Here is a 15,395-nt window from a genome sequence, read left to right as displayed (position 1 = left end):
ATCTTTCACAGTCTCAATTTTACATTTGCTTGTATGGGAGGGAAGGGGATAGATGGGGAGAAAACCAGTCTCAATTTTACATTTGCTTGTATGGGAGGGAAGGGGATAGATGGGGAGAAAACCAGTCTCAATTTTACATTTGCTTGTGTGGGAGGAAAGGGGATAGGTGGGGAGAAAATCAGTCTCCTATTTTGAGCTTGAGTCAGAAAGTTTTTCCCTTTTCCCCCATTCATTTGAATGGGCGTCCCAGAAACCCCATTTATCATCTACTGACAGGTCTCTGTCTTCTACCGCCTCCTTTCTGGCCTTATACCCTCTACTCTTTCTGTGCCTTGTACCCCCCCCCCCCCAAGGTTTCTGCAGGGTACACACGGTCCACCATCAACCCCCTTCTGGTGAAACTACCTAAATCGATGATTTCTGCTCACCTCCACTCATTCATTCCTCTTTTTCCCCACCTGTGAAACACTTCCACATTCTCTTCCCTCCAGCTCTTCAAGACAGCTGTTCACCACCATCTCAGATCATCCCCAATCCAAAACCATGATCTTGTCTCCCCCCGTTAACCCTCGAGCCCAATCCCTCCTCCTTCCAAATTTCCAGTTTTCCTTCCTGAGAGTTTCCTTCTGCATCCATCTCACCCACATCATGCATCCTCTCCTGCCTCCCATTCCTCCCCACACCCATTGTTTGTCCAAGTCTCCCTCGATCTTGGTCTTCAACTCTGCTGTTGGTGTTTCCCACCACTCTCTATCGTTCTTTTTGTCCAGCTGTGTCCTAATCCGTTCAGTTTACAAGTACGAGCTCTTTCACGAGCCTCGACCTATGTATCCAAAAAATAATAATAATTTACAAACTCCTGCCATCTTCGGTCGAACGTCAGGCCTATTTGGCTGATTCGTAGAAAGGCTTGGCCTAAACATCCCCCACAGCTAACCTCGCAAGATGGTGGGATTAATTGTGGCCATTAAATAAATTGTATTTTGGTCCCGCAAGTGCAAGAATCGTTGGATCATCCTGAGCATGAAAAAAAATTCACAAACACAAGACAACAGCAGAAGTTAAGCTTAGCAAAACCGATGAATGACGTCATACTTAAAGCTAATCAGCTCCCAAACTTTGTCATGCAATTGAATGCAGGTTCTAAGAATGTCATGGCTTACATTAATATTTTTTATGTGCTGCTTACAGTCTTTTCCTGCTGCTGTGATTGGCCATGTGGTTGCAGATTATCCATCTCAGATATTGGTGAGAATCATCCTACTCATTACGAAATTTTAATCGATGTAAAAGGAAAAACAAAGGAAGGGAGGGGAGTGATTGGCATCTCACAAATACGTGCACTGTGAACAGGTCGAAGCTCTGGGAGCCCTCAGTGGATTGAGCAGCCCTGTGACTGCAGCAGCCAGTGGGTACCTTGCAATGAGCACAGAGCGATTACTCCACGGACTCAGCCACAGCACAGCTCCAATGAATGTAAGGAGTTTTCATGGAATTTATTAATAACATTCATCAAAGTATGCCTGGTGTTGGCTTAATAGTTAGGGTGGTGGACTCGGGATCTGAGGCTGTTGAGTTCAAATCCTACTTGGCTGTTGAAATAATACCAGGTGGGTTGACTCAGCCTGTCATCCTTCCGAGGTTGGCAAAATGAGCGCCAGCTTTCTGGTATCCTGTGTCGGAGTGGCGACCCGTCCAGGATTGTGCCCGATAGCCAAGGAGACTGCTTCAGCAGCACCAACGCTCTGCACAGAGTATGGTCCCAATGGATGGATGGATTCATCAAAGTATCAGAACTATCATTTATCACCATTAAAGTTGAGGGGAAAAAAGGGATCACAGAAAATTCTCAAGAGAATCTGCTGAAGGGTGGAGACAAGTTGAAGGAAAAACCTATTCTTAATGCAGGTGTCCCGTTAGGACAACCTGGACAGGGGGTTAAAGGGACATTTGGGGGTTACATGAGCCTTAAACACTGCCCCAAAAAAGTCTTGGATGACACAGGACAGCTGTGAAACGTGCTGACAACTGGGTCACATGGTACAGAGGACGGGTGGAGGCATAAGCCAGCAAACATCATCAATTAATAAGAATGGAACAATAAGTATAGAAGGGGGTAGATATAGCACATGAGTAGAACATGTGACTTTCAAAATGACATATTAATACGAAACGAGGCCTTCTGCGCATGTGCTGGGTGTGCGTTTACAGCGACTCTGTTCTGCTCACTGAGTACTTTTAACCTACCGTTACTAGCGTGAAATCTGTAATTCAAATAGGATTTAAAATATAATTTCCAGCAATTAGACGAAAGAGTGCCAATTTCAGTATGATTAACCATAATTGTTGTGTTCCTGAATGCACATCGGACTCACTGAAACAGAGGAAATACGAGAAATATGGGTGGATGAGAGAGGTCAGGTTCAAACCATTTCCTGTTCGTACAAGCTCGCGGAGGCAGTGGATATACACACTAGCAAGGAGCATACACACAAGCAAGGAAGTACGCTTCAACTTTTAGCAACAGATGCAAAAATCTAGTATTATTTATCTTGTGGCCCCAGAACCAAACCAACAATCTATTTGAACAACAGCCCTTACAGTCCTCACAGCAGCCCCCCTCCCAATATGATTAATAGTTAATATAATTTTAAACTTATCCTGCACATCCACAAGCCCCAGTTATGTCCTTCCCATCAGTGTTCAGAAGCACCAAATGCACATACACAGCCCCTTCACTTGGAGCGATCCGTCAAGGGTTTGTGTAGCACACGCCCGTCCACTCGGTACTTGCACTGACCCACATGGTCGTGAGTTTGCAGTACGCGCTGGTGCCCGTTCCGTCAGCTGAGAAAGTTATTGAAGTCTTTCATTGTGCAGAGGCACAGGCCTTTCTCACGGGTACTTTTCCAAGTATTTTCGGCTTATTTTAGAACTTCGGGCCATTTAAGGTAACAATCCTTACGCCAGACACATGGTATAGGCCTATTTTATTTTGATGCGAACACGCAAGTTTCCTGGGGTTTCCGCACATGCACACCGAGCATTCTGGGGTGGATTACATCATTTTGAAAGTCGCGTACTGATTGTTGATGGGCTTTGGAGACATCAAGATATAGCAGGCTGCAACCTTGAATGATTGGAGGAAAGAGTAAGATAAGACACAATGAGGGAAACAAATCCAAAGAGGAGAGAAGAGGAAAATTAAGAAGTCAAGGAGGAAAAACGATTGAACTTGGAGAGGGTAAGAAAGAATGAATGAAGCAAGAACCAAACAAGACTGGAGTGAGACCACATAGAAGCCAACAGAAGACAACCAGGACACCAACCACCCTTTCGTTCTGTTGAATCCTGATTCGTTCAGTGTTCTAGCTCTTCCATGAGCCTTGACTTTGTATACAAAAATATATATATATATATAAAAGATAAAAAACCTGTCTGTGGTAAGAGAAGGCCTTGCCCTCAGCCTCTGAGTGGAAGGTACTGAACAGCCTGTTTGTAACGATTCAACAAACAGCTTTGTGGTGAAGGAAAAGGAAGGAAAACAGAAATAGAGGGGGAAAAACCGAGAAACAACAAATCAGGCCGAAAGGAAAGGTGAGAAACATGAAACAGCAACCACAACATATAGACAAACATGGAGGGCAGTTTGCTCTCGAGGACAACATAAGACAGTCACTTGTGACACATGCAAGATGATAATTCCAACAGACCGACGGCAAATAATCTGAGCAGTAAAACAGCTTTAAGGAGGGTAGCAGGTCTGGTCTGCATCCAAAGGCCGTGAAACCAGAAATGGAAATCGATTTTGTCAAATGTTCAAGAGAAGAACAATGAGATTGCCTCGGCCTTGCTTGAAGTGCAGGTCAAACATCTATTGTTTGACATCTTTGACAACAGAAGCAGGTCAAACGTGGATTGGCTGAGACAATAACTACATTTGTGTTCTGGCATTACAAAGTTTAATAAGAGATGAACCTTAAGGTTAACATCAATAATGGATTCTATTACCTTGCTTATGATGGGAAGAAGGCCGACTGACCTGTAAATGAGGGGATCCATCTTGACAACCTTCTGTATTTCATCCCGGATGAAGGCAAGCAACGTTGAGGAAGGCTTGCAAAGAGTACAGAGAAAGGAGGACAGCAACTGCACAGGACTTGAGGATCAATACACAAATGCCAACTTTGACCACATCATTGATACTTGTCCCAGGCTACCATTTCAGCTGTTTCCCCAAACCTACCTGGACATAAAATTGATATATCAGTGCATCATCAAGTCGGTGGCCCGAAATGAGAGGTGGGGTCTTTCAAGACAGGACTCACTGTATTTTATTTTAAGAAGAAACACATTTTCTAAAGCTATACATCACTTTTAAAATGATACAATCCACCCCAGAATTATTGGCGTGCTTGCGCAGAAACCCCAACAGTGATCATGGGGGCAGGGAGTGCATAATGTATATCATGTGTGCCAGATAAGGATTGTTACCAAAAATGGCTCACAAAGCTTCTAAAGGAAGCTGAAAATACTTGTAAAAGTACTTGAGAGTAAAGGATGTGTGTGTGTCTCTGCACAACAAAATATTTGGAGAACTTTCTGATCAACTCATACAAAAAGGTGATATTTTGCAGCTGATACCACAAAAACAACTCATAATGTGGGCTTATTCAAGGTGTGTCGATAGGGCATTCTACCCGACCTCCCCGATCATCCCCATCAGTGAGTGGAGGTTGAACTTTGTGGGATTACCTTGTGTGAACAGGGCAGGCTTGATGATTTAATTAATGAACGTCTGCAATTGCAAAGACTTTGCCATCATTCCCATCATTCAGCCAGACTTCCCTGGGGAAGACCGTATCTGGTTCGGGTGCTTCTTAACTCCGTTTGGAAGGTCATATTTGGGGCTTCTTAATGCACAGGGTAAGTTCAATAGTTCGTATGCAGCACAAGGCTGTGGGGTTGTGTCATTGGCTGAGGGCACGGATCTGTCACTGATGTAATTGTTACTGAGGGTGACCTCATTGGCTGAGGGCACGGCTGTGCCTCCGCTGGTTAGTGTAGGAATTTGGCCATGGTCTCGGCGATAGTTCATCTACTCTTCACAAAGGACACCATAGGATCTTTAACGTTCACCAACAAATGCTAGCAGATAGGAATCCCATTGAATGTCCATCCAAGGGACGGCACACACACTGATGAATCACCCTGCCTGTGAAACACCAGGATGACAGTTTATAGCAGGGTCAGGATTCCAACTCAGGCTAGACAACTTAAAGGTGAGTGTGCACATCTCTATGCTATCCTGTTAGCTCATAAGGTAAGTTAAAAATTATATTTAATGTTAATCATGTTCGGAAGTAGGTGTGTGGGGTGGTGGGACAGGGAGTAACTGTATGGGCTGTGAGTGCTGTTATAAAAAAAAAATTGTTTGGTTCCAGGGCCACAAGAGAAATGGTAGATTTTTTGCATCTATTGGTAAAAGGATGAAGCATGGTGTGTGTGTGTGTGTGTGTGTGTGTGTGTGTGTGTGTGTGTGTGTGTGTGTGTGTGTGTGTGTGTGTGTGTGTGTGTGTGTGTGTGTGTGTGTGTGTAAGTTGCTGTTATTGATTGCTATTTCCACACATGGATGGGTTTCAGGAGATGTAATGGAGACCTACCCGGTCTCAAAGTATCCACCTCCGTTAGCGTGTGTGTGTGTTATCATCTCCATATGCAGGTTTCAGAAGGTGGAACGGAGTCCTCAGAGGTCTCCTAGATTCCACCTTCGTTTCAGTAAGGGATCATGATTTATGGATCAAGGTGTGAAGTTTTCTTGTTCTCACAGTTTTGTTCTGAAGGCTCTTTTGAAGATCGTCACAGAGTGCTGGACAGCTTCCAACTGCAGTTTGTTTGTCGTAATATTCCCAGGGATTTTTTTTTAAAGATCTCTGTATGGTTCTTCATCATTCCCATTGCTCCAATAATCACTGGTACAATTTCAGCACTCTTCAGATTCCAGGATCTTTTCACTTCATTTTTGAGATCTTAGTATTTGGTCATTTTCTTGATTTCTGTGTTGTTAAGGCCAAAATCGCTGGGTATTGAAACCTCAATTAAAAATGCCTTCTTTTCTTTTTTGTACCTCGGCACTATATCCAGTCGCAATGCTTTGTTTTCTATGTCCACGCACGATGGGATCAAAAGGTTGTACAGAGACATGCCAGAAGTAAATAGACACCTTAAATTTATTCATTTCATCAGTGATTTGTACTGACAGTCAACTATTTATTTGCAGAAACGAATTCCTGGGTCGTGCATAACAATTAGCTATGCCTCAAATCCAGGGAGCACACGACTTTTGCGATTTTCAAAGAGGACAAATTGTTGGCCCATCGGAAGGTGGAGTTAGCCAGCGTCAGATAGCTCAGAACCTTGGCATTCCACTTTCTACGGTCAATCGGGTGATTGTGCAATTCACCAGCGAAGGCAAGGAATCCACAGCTTCCCGTTATGGTAGATCCGGGCCTTCAGAAAGGTGCCTTCAAGCTGTCAAGTGGTCCATTGAGAAAACTCCCCGTTGCAAGGCAGCAATGTTGCAGAGGATGTCCAATTTAGCTTAAGAACTGCCATGTGGTACCTTCATCAACTGAGCTACTATGGGAGAGAAGCTCGGAGAAAACCTCTTCTTAGACCAGCCAACATTCAAAGGAGAAAGAAGTGAGCTGACGAGATGGTCACCAGACACTTGGAGTTTTGGCAAACTGTCATTTTTTTCAGATGAGTCCCAATTTGCTCAATTTTCTGACACTGAACACGTATGGGTCTGGAGACTTCTCAGTTAAGAGTTCTCTTTGAACCGATTGCAGCCAACTGTCCAACACGGTGGTTTTTCAGTGATATTGTGGGGAGCAATCTGGAGCGCTGGTCGTTCAGAGCTTATGTAGTGTGTTGGCAACAACAACTCGAAAATATACATTTCTGTCCTTGAGGATGGACATCTCCCCATCTTCTCCACTGGTCAGATGGTCAAAAACAACATCGTGTTCATGGAAGATGGAGCTCCATGCCGCACCATAAAAAGACCAAAGAATAGCAGGACAGAATTGGGATCAGGTGACTTCCATGGCCAAGTCAGTCTCCTGACATACATCCCATTGAACAATTCTGGGCCATATTGGATCGAGCTGTGCAAAAAAAGTCCAGGAAGCCAACATCACGGGAAGAATTGCTAAACCTTTTGTGTGAAGCCTGGGCAGAAATCCCACAAGAGAAAATTTCGGAACTCATTAGGTCTATGTCTGAAAGAGTAAAAACATTGAAATCTGCAAATGGCAAGTCTACCAAATACTAGTGTATATATTAAAATAGATCAAATGTACTTCAAATGTTCAATAAATAAATTCCTTTAAAATCATGGTGTCTATTTACTTCTGTCATGTCTCTGTACATGAGCATTACTTCCTTGTTGTCAATTGTTGCTTTTGGTTCATGTTTCCATGAGTTTTATGAAACTGGGATATTTAAGTTTTTGCAGATGTGTTGGTAGATTACTCCACATACTTTGTTGTGCCTTTGTGTGCACAGCTGCTCTGACACGAGTTTTTTTTACATCCTGATCGGAGGTGACTCGTACTTTCTGTTTCTACCTTGCAGAACCTACACTTGTCCGAATGACTTGGTCCCGCCATTTTATTGAAGCCATTGGTGTAGTGTTCCTGGTCTTGGGCATTTTTAATGATTTGTTCTCCATCCCAGTTGAACTGACCTCTTCTTAGCCATTCCAAAGAGCTTTCCTTGTCTATTCCCAATCTGCCCAACTCTTTTTTTTGTTTTGTTTTGTTTTTGAATACCTTCCTGGTCTTTTATCGTTTTCCCAGTTGTCAGTGTATAATCTGTTGATATTTCGTTCCATACTTTTGTTTTGTCTTTTTTGCAATTATTGGGGCTGTATTCATTGTTTCAGTTTCTTGTGTGACATCTTCCATTCACACCTGCCTGAGGAATTTTTTTGCTGGGTGGGTTAGGGATACCTTCTTTGGTTTGTTGTCTTCATGTTTGCTGACAAATTGGATTTGGCAATCTGTTTCACTTTTCACATATTCAGCCAAAACTACTGCAGTTGTCTTTCTATGCACTTGGTTGAACTCCATGAGGCCGCTACCTCTTTCTTGTCTTGGAAGGTACACTCGGGATGCATGGATGTTTGCAAAACATTTTGGGGATGGTGAGGAGTTTTCTTGTTTTAATATCCAATTTAGTGATTTCTGATTGTGACCAGTTTATTATTTCGCAGCGGTACTGCAATACTGGTATTGAGAGTTAGTTTAGGGCTTTGATTTTGTTCCTGGAGAAAAGTAAGTTTTCAGGATGAGCCTCATTCCATGCAGGTGTTCTTTGGTAATTGTTTTGCGCATTTGTTTGTGACATATTTGGTGCCCCTCTTCTACTCTAAAGTACTGTATTTGGATAATGCTTCATTGTCCAGCTCCTGTATTGTTGTGTGTCAATTTTTATGTTTGTTTTTGTTGGTCTACCTTGCATGAATGTGCACTTGGCACACTTATCGAGGCCAATTTCCATTTGAATGTCGTCAAGAGTACCGTTTCATTAATTCGAGTTGTTCTGCCAATTTATCGTCGTTTGGTGAAAAGAGTTTTAAAGTATTCATGTACAGCAGTCTCGTCACCTTTCTTGTTTCTTTGGACATTCTCTTATTTGATGACAGGGTGTATCCATGTCCTTGCTCATTAATGCGGTTACTCAGTGGGTCCAGGGCCATGCAAACCAGGAGAGGCAAAAGGCCATCTCCCTGAAAGATCCTTTGATGTATCTTCACCCTTGGTATTTTTATCTTTCCTTCCGAGTGTTGTAATATCAATGTGGTATTCCAATTTCCAAAGGTCCATTGCTTTCTCTATCAGTTGGATTACTTGGGGGCTTAATCTTGTACAATTGCATGCATTTTATCATCCATGAATGTGCAACACTATCAAAATATTTTTAGTCTATCCATGCTGTGGATAATTTGGTTGTTCTTGTATTGCACATTTTTGAGTACAGCCTTGTTGAGTAGTAGGTGGTCTATTGTTCCAAAGCATCTTGCATCCCCTTCTGTTCTGCCTCTCGGCCTCCTTTTTGTGTTAGGTGATAGTATATAATTTCTGCAAGGATTCACATCAGAAGTTTGTATGTTGTTGGGAGACAGGTTATTGGTCTGTACTTGTGAGGAAGTTAGGAGTCTTCAGATTTTGGGATGAGGAAGGCATTACCTTCTGTGAGCCACTCATCCAAGGTCTCCTCCCCTTGGATAAGTTTGTTGAATGCTCAAGCAGTCATTGTGTGGAGCATCTACTTGCTTTAACCAGAAGTTTGAAATGCCATTCGGGCCTTTTCGGGGTGATTTGATACTTTTTGCTTTTGTTTCTCTAGTTTGTGATATCTTTTCAGATCATTTTCAAACATGCGGTTGTGTTTTCTCCCTTTGTTGACTTAGTTATAGATTTTTTTTTAATCTTTCTTGCGATCATTTCTATTGCGTGTGTATGTTTTGACTACTCACACCTGTTGGTACGAACTTGCCACCTCATCCATGGATATTTCTCGTATTTCCAATATTTCCGTGAGTCGGATTTGCATTGAACAGAAAAATTATCGTTAACCATTTTGAAATTACCACTCTTTCATCTAAATGCTGAAAATTATGTTTAAAAAAACAAAAAGACGATTTGAATGACAGATTTCATACTTCAAACGGCAGGTTAAAAGTACCTGGCTAGCTTAACAGAGTCACTCAAAACGCGCACAGCGCATGTGCAAAAGGCCTCGTTAGCATTCAGACGTCGTTTTAAATGCCCCGTATTGTCCTTTTACAGACAAAATGGGTAAATAAACTTGTTGCGTTGAACCTCCATAACCTGGACTCAACCCATCACCCCCACCCCCATATGACAGGTGTTCGACCTCCTGCTGTCCATGCTGATGTTGGCTTTCTTTGTGAACAGCATACTCACTCTCATTATGCTTTTCTTGTGCGCCAACCACAAGAAAAACATTTTGCTGTTCTCCTTGCGCCAACAACAACCTGATGCATCACCATATAGCCACGCACATTCTCCTCCTACTCAAACAAAGACACGAGGACCACAGGATCATTCGCAGCGGGCAGACCTACCCACGATGGTCCTTGCACGTGGGGAACCTGGTTCTACAACCCCTTTATGCAAAGGATCTCCAGTGCCCACCACTCCACTTTCTCATCATCCAATGCTCGTTTTTCAGCACGAAACGCTTGAATCGGGTTCTGAATCATCTTTGCCTGGATGTTCAGACATGCCAACAGTCCCCATGTCGGTTCCGTCGCAGCAGCACTACCCGCTGCCCACACCCACCACAATCCACAAAGCTTCGGCGCTGCATCGGCATGCAGTGCTCGTGCCGATGCTGCAAGGCTCCGAACCAGAGAGTCCTTTAAGCACACAAGGCCACAAGGTTTCCCAGCGAGGAAGGCAACAAGGCAAGCTCTCACCATCGACACCCAAGTCCCCAGATTCACAAACACCTCTTTTCACTGAAAGTCTCCAATCCTCGGATTCAATGGACATAACACATCAGTCAAAGTGTACCTCAACCGGATCGGGCACATCTCCCGCTCTCCGCCACAAGAGTTACTCAGTTTTACCCTTTGGAAACGGCAAGAGGATGCCTTCTCCAAAGAGTCGCGTAAAGGGAAAGCAAGCACCAAGTTTAGTTCCTTTTGTACCTCTTCCCTCGCCTGTGTACCCGAAGCATGTTTTGTCACCCACTATTACAAAGCCCGTGCTCTTCCGCTCAACAGCACCTCGCAGCCTGAACCGCTCACAAAATCTTTCACAGCCGAGCAGCCCATTCAGCACTGATGAACGGAGCACAGAATTCTTCCCCACTACATCAAGATCACAAAGCCCCATCAGCCAGGTGAGGCACTGCTGCGTGGAAAACAACTATACATTGGTGAGTTTTGCCTTTACCACCATTTTCTGATGCAATCCAACTGCAATGAACTGGTCAAAAATGTTTTGGCACTTTCACAAGCGATTTATAACAGGTATTGGGAATTCCACACAAGGTGCTGCTTGCCTTACACAGAGTGAGTGCATCAATAAATTGCATTGTGTGTTACCTCAATGGAGTTTTGTGAAACAATGTGAAGCAGGTTTGTCAGGGGTTGATTAAATCGACTCAAAATTTCAAATTTCTTGTTCAAAACAAATGTGATTAAAGGTCCTCTTTTTAGTCTCATATTAAACCTCATATTAAAGGTCCTTTTTTTAGTCATTCAGACAGCATCCCTCAAAATCAGAATGAAATGATCAGAGGAAGTCACAATCAAACCAAAAACAGCTATTAAGACAATTTCTTTGATTTCAGGACATGAAGTTCCAGAAGATAAGAGAAAGATTTTCCGAAAACTGAAGAAATAAGACGAGTCCATTTCACTCTTCCAATATATTTCTGGAGAATTCTCACACATGCCACAAGTAACTAGTTTGTGCTTTTAAAGACACTAGCCAAATCAATGCAAGCTTTTATGGGAGCCAAATGTGAACCACGCTATTTTAGAACTTTGTTGCTGTCAGTATATTCACATGTAATCATTTTACAATTCAATTGAATTTGTAATACCAGATGCCGTCTGTACTTGATGGTAAAAAGGAAAGGGTCAATTACATCACGTGATGTTCTTGAGCAAAGCCCGTGCAATGCAATTTCAAATAAAAATGTCGTGGTTTCAGAAACGCATAAAAGTGTTGCCTCTTATTTGCAAACAAAGGAAGACAATACTTTTACATTCAAATACGCTCCGAAACAAGGTGAAACGCTGCATTTTGCAAGCACAGATCAACAGTAAAACGACATGAGCATCAAGTGCACAAATCCAAGTGTTTTCAGGAATGTCTCACACAGTCAGAAATGTGTCCAAAAGGATAAACAGCACTTGCAAATGCTTTTACTCAGAGAATCATGGGAAAATTTGGGGGAGGGTAAATTCCACCCAAAACAAGTGATACTGCAGTGCAGCACAGCAAAGTTAAGGCCACAGAAAGCATCCGATATATCTATCGCAGCTGCACCTGAGATGAGACGGACTGATTTAACTCTGAAGAATCAGTGTATCTATTCAGCCTGTGCTGCATAAAAGTTTTCACCAGTACCCCTTACCCCCACCACACTCCCCCATCCTCCCCACCCACACCTTCTGCACCACCAATCCACTTCAAAACATCATTCCACAAATAATCTGCATCCCAAATGTCTTCTTTCGCAGTTTAAATCTTCCCTGGATCTTCTTTCAAAGACACTGTGCGGTTGAACACGAGCTGAGGCATCAGGAAAAGAGGATAAAATGTGTTCTAACAACTCAATAGATTGTACACAGCAATATTTTGGACAGCTATATGAACAGAAAACAAAGAAATAAACACTTGCTGTCAACAGACAGACGTATGCAAAGGTGCATGCAGATAAATGGCAGAGGCAGAGGGAAACACAGGTGGGCAAGTTCAGATGGCGCTGTCAGATGGCCTACATACCTTATCTTTGGTGCTGTCAGGGTCCACACAAAAGTAACCAATGCGTTCAAACTGAAACTTGGAAAACAAAGGCACATCCTTCACAGAAACATCGACGAGCACATTCGGCAGAACCACCAAGGATTCCTGAAAACAGAGTCAATGTGTGAAATCTTAGAGAGGCAAAAGCTATGGCTGTTTGAAGATATCGGGGTTCATCAGCAGGTCCATAGCCAAACACGACACAACAAAATAAGGACAACAGTTGTTAACTTTGAATTGAAATTTTTTTGTGAGTTCTTTTTAAGAAAAGAGAGAAAAAAAAGGTGAAAGTTTCTGCAGAGAGATAATAGAGGAAAAAAAGAAGAAGAAACTTTCATAAATGTCATTCTGACATTTTCATTTCAAGGCATGTATCTACCAATCACTCCTTGTTAAGAGTTTGTAGGAAGACTCACAGGGTTGATATCTGTGAGGAAACCCCCTGGAACCTGCTCAGCGTCTTCTGGGTTCGTGTGCAGGAACCTGAAATAATAGTATCAGAGTTAAAAGAATATATTCTTCTGAAGAAGAAAAGTCGACAACTCATGAAGATAAAAGGACAGCAAAACCAAAAGAAACAAGAAAAAGAGCAATCAGAGATTGTAGACCCTCACCAGGACTTGTTTTGTGTGGTGTTTGTGTACTGGTGTGCTATGGAATTAATAATAGACATAACTAGAACTGCCACTTTATAACTGCTGGCAGTGATGACCGGGTACCATGAGGTCCCGCTTTGATGCAGCCCCGATATATATATATATATACATATATATATATATATATATATATATGTATGTATACACACCTATATAAACATTAAAAATAAAAAAAAAATAAAAAATATATATATATATATATATATATATATATATATATATATATATATATATATATATATATATATATATATATATATATACACACACACACACACACACACACACACACACACACACACACACACACACACACACACACACACACACACACACACACACACACACACACACACACACACACACACACACACACACACACGGTGTCCCAAAAGTCACCGAGGGATTTAGAAATTAAATAACATTTCTGTTTTTTACTAATTTATGTTTATATTTATACCAAAATAAAATGTACAAAATGGAGATAAATTTGCTTTATTTATGAAAAATTATGCAGCTTCGATGTCCTCCATTTTCGGCTTCGCAGAGACGGGCTCTTTCGACAGCATTTTCCATAACAGCGGACAATAACTCTGGCTGCAGCCCTCGAATTTCTGCACAGATGTTGTCCTTGAGCTACTGAATTGTATGGGGCTTATTGATGTATACACGCTCCTTTAGGTAACCCCAAAGAAAATAATCGGGAGGCGCCAAATCAGGAGAACGTGATGTCCAAGAAATTTCTGAATTTCACGAAATTATTCGGTGTCCATCTTCTTTGGGTGAGAATAATTGATCGATGAAATGTAAATTGAAATTCCACGATTTTTGTTCTTTGTTCAGTTGTGAATTTTTCCATGGGTAATATTCCAAATGTTAATCTAAATTCTGAAAAGAAAAGAAAAACAAATTATTAAAAAACAGAAATGTTATTTAATTTCTAAATCCCTCGGTGACTTTTGGGACACGCTGTGTGTGTGTGTGTGTGTGTGTGTGTGTGTGTGTGTGTGTGTGTGTGTGTGTGTGTGTGTGTGTGTGTGTGTGTGTGTGTGTGTGTATACATACTTACTGTATACACATATACATATACATATGTATTGTTGCAGGCCGGGGTCTGGCAGAGAGAAAGACTGTGAGGTGGGGGAAACTATGTCGATTCCCACCAGACTCCCCAGAATTGTAGGCAGTCGCTCACGGATAATTCCGTGACACGGTGGGTCGCTTAACCGACCATGGACGCCAATACCTCATCCGCGTGGCGTAGGGTCCTCCTGTCTCAAACCAAGTTACCTAATTAACCACGTGGTTTCAACGACCGGGGAACTACGCCCTCGGTATGCCTCGCCTGAACTGGATCACTCTCTCAACTACCAACTACCTTTCCGGATCGGATGCAGTTAAGCAGCACTGCCAAGGATGTACCGGCTGGAAGGAACAGATTATCGGAAATCAAGACCCGGCTAAACTTAGATCCGAACCATGCTGGACCAATGGAGCAAAAGACAAAGGCGAGCTGGGACCATTTCTTCAATTATTTTACAATAGGCAAGGAAAAGCACGTGGCAGAGGAAAAAAGTTTATTGGTGTGTTACGCAGGGGAAAGATGAGAGAGGTGTGGTGTGACAATTATGCAAGCAACTTATAAAAGCAGACAGTGCAGACTTGACATGAGAATAATAAAAGCAACAATCACAACAATAAAGATCTTACACAGGTTTATCTAACGGACAGGCGCCACACATTCTGACAAAATAAACCCAATGAAAAGAAAAATGTCTCTGCAGCCAGGGTGGGAGTGAGTTGAGGTCACAGTTTAGGGTACCTGAGCAGTCTGGGGAAAGGGATGCTCCATGGTGCAGCACCCAACAAAGGTTGTGTAGTTGGTCCACAGTTGCACGTGTGGGGATCGTGTCCGCGAAGGAGCTCGAAAGGGAGAAGAGCGGAGTCCAAGACGGGGATCAGCAGTCGCAGGACCAGACAGAGGCTTGGTCGAGGTCCTGCGGACGGGAACCGTAGTCGGGCCGGCGAGGCGAGACGTTGGCAGAACCAAGCAGCGGGAACATCTTCGCATCCAACCAACCCCGACTCCTCCCTTTCAAAACCAACCACTTCGACCTTTCAAATCCACAACAACCTTCCTTCTTTCTCACTCAAAAACCCCTCG

At 42.7% G+C, this 15,395-nt stretch overlaps 2 protein-coding genes across 5 annotated transcripts in view; one reads left to right on the top strand and one right to left on the bottom strand.

Annotated features, from left to right (window-relative positions):
- The window catches only part of MLC1 (modulator of VRAC current 1), a 52,140-nt gene extending 40,461 nt beyond the window's left edge, over positions 1–11,679 (top strand). For 2 of the 3 annotated variants that reach the window (XM_085894630.1, XM_085894628.1), the window contains 4 exons: positions 1,192–1,248; positions 1,354–1,476; positions 9,937–10,974; positions 11,392–11,574. In XM_085894630.1, the coding sequence (XP_085750756.1) occupies positions 1,192–1,248; positions 1,354–1,476; positions 9,937–10,974; positions 11,392–11,436 (1,263 nt within the window). In that variant the 3' untranslated portion in view covers positions 11,437–11,574. Of the gene's footprint in view, positions 1–1,191; positions 1,249–1,353; positions 1,477–9,936; positions 10,975–11,391 lie in introns of all 3 variants that reach the window. The other variant, XM_085894629.1, reaches the window with a different exon arrangement.
- QARS1 (glutaminyl-tRNA synthetase 1) overlaps positions 11,455–15,395 on the bottom strand; it is a 103,187-nt gene continuing 99,246 nt past the window's right edge. For both annotated transcript variants that reach the window (XM_085894626.1, XM_085894627.1), the window contains exons 22-24: positions 12,992–13,058; positions 12,555–12,680; positions 11,455–12,341 (exon numbers count right to left, since the gene is read on the bottom strand). In XM_085894626.1, the coding sequence (XP_085750752.1) occupies positions 12,291–12,341; positions 12,555–12,680; positions 12,992–13,058 (244 nt within the window). In that variant the 3' untranslated portion in view covers positions 11,455–12,290. The remainder of the gene's footprint in view (positions 12,342–12,554; positions 12,681–12,991; positions 13,059–15,395) is intronic.

The sequence above is a fragment of the Eptatretus burgeri genome, chromosome 9 (genome assembly GCF_056783735.1).
Source record: "Eptatretus burgeri isolate ZD-2024b chromosome 9, Ebu_testis_v1, whole genome shotgun sequence".
NCBI lineage: Eukaryota > Metazoa > Chordata > Myxini > Myxiniformes > Myxinidae > Eptatretus > Eptatretus burgeri.
Note: the sequence above shows the minus strand (reverse complement) of the source record. Positions and strands in the feature narration are given on the sequence as shown.